At 43.6% G+C, this 3603-nt stretch overlaps 1 protein-coding gene across 1 annotated transcript; it reads left to right on the top strand.

Moving 5' to 3' along the window:
• Positions 1-269: 269 nt before the first annotated feature.
• On the top strand, positions 270-1992 carry LOC108672030. The gene is made up of 2 exons (XM_018159643.2): positions 270-342; positions 1282-1992. The coding sequence occupies exons 1-2, from the start codon at positions 325-327 to the stop codon at positions 1612-1614; spliced, it is 351 nt and encodes a 116-aa protein (XP_018015132.1). The 5' UTR covers positions 270-324; the 3' UTR covers positions 1615-1992.
• The last annotated feature ends 1611 nt before the right edge of the window (positions 1993-3603 follow it).

Below are 3603 nucleotides of genomic sequence, written 5' to 3'. Positions count from 1 at the left end.
CCTGCTTTAGAGGAGGAAAGCGGTCCTAGGAGTGGAGACCAGCTCTGGTTGAGGAGACAAGGTCTGGTGGAGGAAGCCGGGTCTGGTTGAGGAGACCGGGTCTGGTGGAGGAGACCGGGTCTGGTGGAGGAGACCGGGTCTGGTTGAGGAGACCGGGTCTGGTGGAGGAGACCATGTCTGGGGAAGAGGACAGCTTTAAAGGACGGCCACAAGCTCTAGCTAGAGCGCGGGGACCGCCTTGATGGGGCGTGGCAAGGTCGTTTTAGGCGCGCATAAAAGCGAGCGGTGCAGCCCTACACACGTCACTTCTTCCTGAGCTACAACATGAACTGCTACACCTTGGTGAGTAAGAGGCGTGAACTGCTACACTTTTGTGGGTAGGCTAAAGGACCTGTTACACCTTTATGAGACACGAACTGCTACACCTTGCAAAGTAACGAACATATCTGCTACACCTTTGTGAGACACGAACTGCTACACCTTGCATAGTAACGAACATATCTGCTACACCTTGAAAGTAACGAGCATATCTGCTACACCTTTATGTGTCATGAACGGCAATGTTTTGTAAAGTAATAAACATATCAACTGCACCTTTATGTGACACGAACTGCTACGCCTTGGTGAGAAGGCCCCATTGAAGGAAATTTGCTCCAATTTCGTTTAATGCTGTAATTTACAAAAAATCATGAAGTGAACTCAGAAGACTTTTAATAAGCTTTTATTAATGTTGTTTTACCAAAGATATTTAGGTGAATGCTTTGCAGTCTACCTTTGTAAGCAAGAAGACGAGTCGTGTGCAGATTTAGTTCTAGCTCATGTGTTGAATCTGAGTGTTAAGTTGTGATGGCATAACAGGGAGAGAAATGATGATGGAAGTGGGAAGTGAAATGGACTCGGATTTATAACATACGATCATCGTGAAACATAAGACCATCTATCGTCTCAAGTTACGACCACCGGATAACATATATGGACCATCGTATAGCTTACGACCATCGTATCGTTTACGACATTCATACAGTCTATCCCCTTTCTCAACTGCGGGTCATTTATATCCTCAGGATGAAATAACGTTGACTAGCTTTTCTCCATATAATATAGTTTCAATATTATACAATGTAAATATAAAACCATAACAAGGTGCTGAATGACGTAATTAAAACGTAAATAACGCGATATTTTAACGCAGTTACAGTATTATATAATTTTAATATAAAACCATAACAAGGTTTTATATGACAATAATTCAAACGTAAATAAGGCGATATTTTAACGCAGGTGCTGCTAGTGAGCTGCGTGGCTGCGGTGAGCGCCGCCCCCTTCATTGACGCCGCGGGGTGCCTGGTGGGGCCCTCAGGCAAGGTGTGCTCCACGGGCAACGTGCAGTTCTCGGACGCAGGGAGCCCCGTGCCTGCTGCCGCCCCCAGCTTCCGGGCCCCAGTGCAGCAGCCCAGCGTGAGTCTGGCCCAGCACAGAGCCCAGCAGCAGCATCAGCTGGCCCTGCTTCGACACGCCGCCACCGCGAGCTTCACGGGCCTCGTTGGGCCGTCGGGAGTCATTGGCCCGTCCGGACTTGTGGGACCCAGTGGGCCTCTTGCATTTGGTCGCTAAATTATAACGAAAAAATAGAAATTTTTGTACAGTTTATTCAGTACAAAATAGATTCCAATTCATTATTATTAAGAGCCAGAAACTTTATTGTGTCCCGCGACTCATGGAATTCTGCTACTATTCGTAAACCCATAATCGTACAAACCAAGTCTGTAATTTAATTACTTTAACGTACGAATACGGAATACAGTTCATTAGTTATCTAAAATTTTACTTTATTGGACAACCGAAATTATAATCCACAAATTTATTTCTGACTATCTGACGCTATTCAGCGCTCCTGAAATAAATTAATTACTAAATGAGCTTATAAAAAGACTTTTTCGTGAATTTGTGAACTATGAATTCCTATTGTGAATAAAAAATGTGACAACGTAATGATGAGTTTTACTTCCATTGCGTGTAACTTGCTGAGCTCCTCAGCAGGGCGTGAGAATTGTAATCAGATTATCGGCGCTTAGATCACAACATCAGATTATCAGATTATTTATATCATTATCAGATTATTGTGATCAATCAGATTACTTTGATCAATCAGATTATTGTGATCAATAAGATTATAGTGATCAATCAGATTACTTTGATCAATCAGTGTGATCAATCAGATTATTGTGATCAATCAGATTACTTTGATCAATAAGATTATTGTGATCAATCAGATTATTGTGATCAATCAGATTATTGTGATCAATCAGATTACTTTGATCAATAAGATTATTGTGATCAATCAGATTATTGTGATCAATCAGATTATTGTGATCAATCAGATTACATTGATCAATCAGATTATTGTGATCACTCAGATTAATGTGAGCAGATTATTATGATATTATCAGATTATTATTGTGATCAAATCAGATTATCGGCGCTTAGATCACAACGAGGAAACTAACGCGAGTAAAACACAACACCGTGGCGTAGGAAGTTCCTATGTAGTATCTGTTCAGTTCCTAGTACAGTCCTGCTAATCCCTGTTCAGTTCCTAGTACAGTCCTGCTAATCCCTGTTGAGTTCCTAGTACAGTCCTGCTAATCCCTGTTGAGTTCCTAGTACAGTCCTGCTAATCCCTGTTGAGTTCTTAGTACAGTCCTGCTAATCCCTGTTGAGTTCTTAGTACAGTCCTGCTAATCAGCAGAGATGAAATGAAGATTTCTCGCCTGCCAGCTCAGAACTTAGTTAATTATGGTGTTAACATACACAGGTTTGACAGGGGGGCCAGTGATTTCAGAGCCCCCCTAATTCGAGCAGCGAGTTGTGTGTTTGAGTCCAGCTGCTGGCTGTGGAACTTCTGCGATGTTCGGAGTCGGTGAAATGTCAGATAATAATACCAATAAAAGTATAAATTTTTATTATTATTATTATTATTTTATTACTATTGTTATAAGTACAATTAATTTTTTTCTATGGTTGATTTTACAAATCTCTGAATTGGCCGGTATGGCCGGGGCACAGGTAAACCTGATCAATATCCGCACTTACGATGAACGAGTGTTGATCACTTGCTTTAAATGTCGTGTACACGGGCAGGTGGCCGTCTTGAATGTCATGTACACGGGCAGGTGGCCGTCTTGAATGTCATGTACACGGGCAGGTGGCTGCCTTGAATGTCATGTACACGGGCAGGTGGCTGCCTTGAATGTCGTGTACACGTTCAGTTTGCCGTCTTGAATGTCGTGTACACGGTCGGGTGGCCGTCTTGAATGTCGTGTACACGGGCGGGTGGCTGCCTTGAATGTCGTGTACACGGGCGGGTGGCTGCCTTGAATGCCGTGTACACGTTCAGTTGGCCGTCTTGAATGTCGTGTACACGGTCGGGTGGCCGTCTTGAATGTCGTGTACACGGGCGGGTGGCTGCCTTGAATGCCGTGTACACGTTCAGGTGGCCGCCTTGAATGTCGTGCATACGGCCTTGAGTGCCACACCACCGCACAGGCGAAACCTGCAGTTTTGGTCCGTTTTCTTATGCCGTGTAATCCGGTTCTGTTTTTC

The sequence above is a fragment of the Hyalella azteca genome, unplaced genomic scaffold (genome assembly GCF_000764305.2).
Source record: "Hyalella azteca isolate HAZT.00-mixed unplaced genomic scaffold, Hazt_2.0.2 contig2316, whole genome shotgun sequence".
Classification (NCBI taxonomy): Eukaryota; Metazoa; Arthropoda; class Malacostraca; order Amphipoda; family Hyalellidae; genus Hyalella; species Hyalella azteca.
This window is presented reverse-complemented; position numbering and strand designations above follow the sequence as displayed.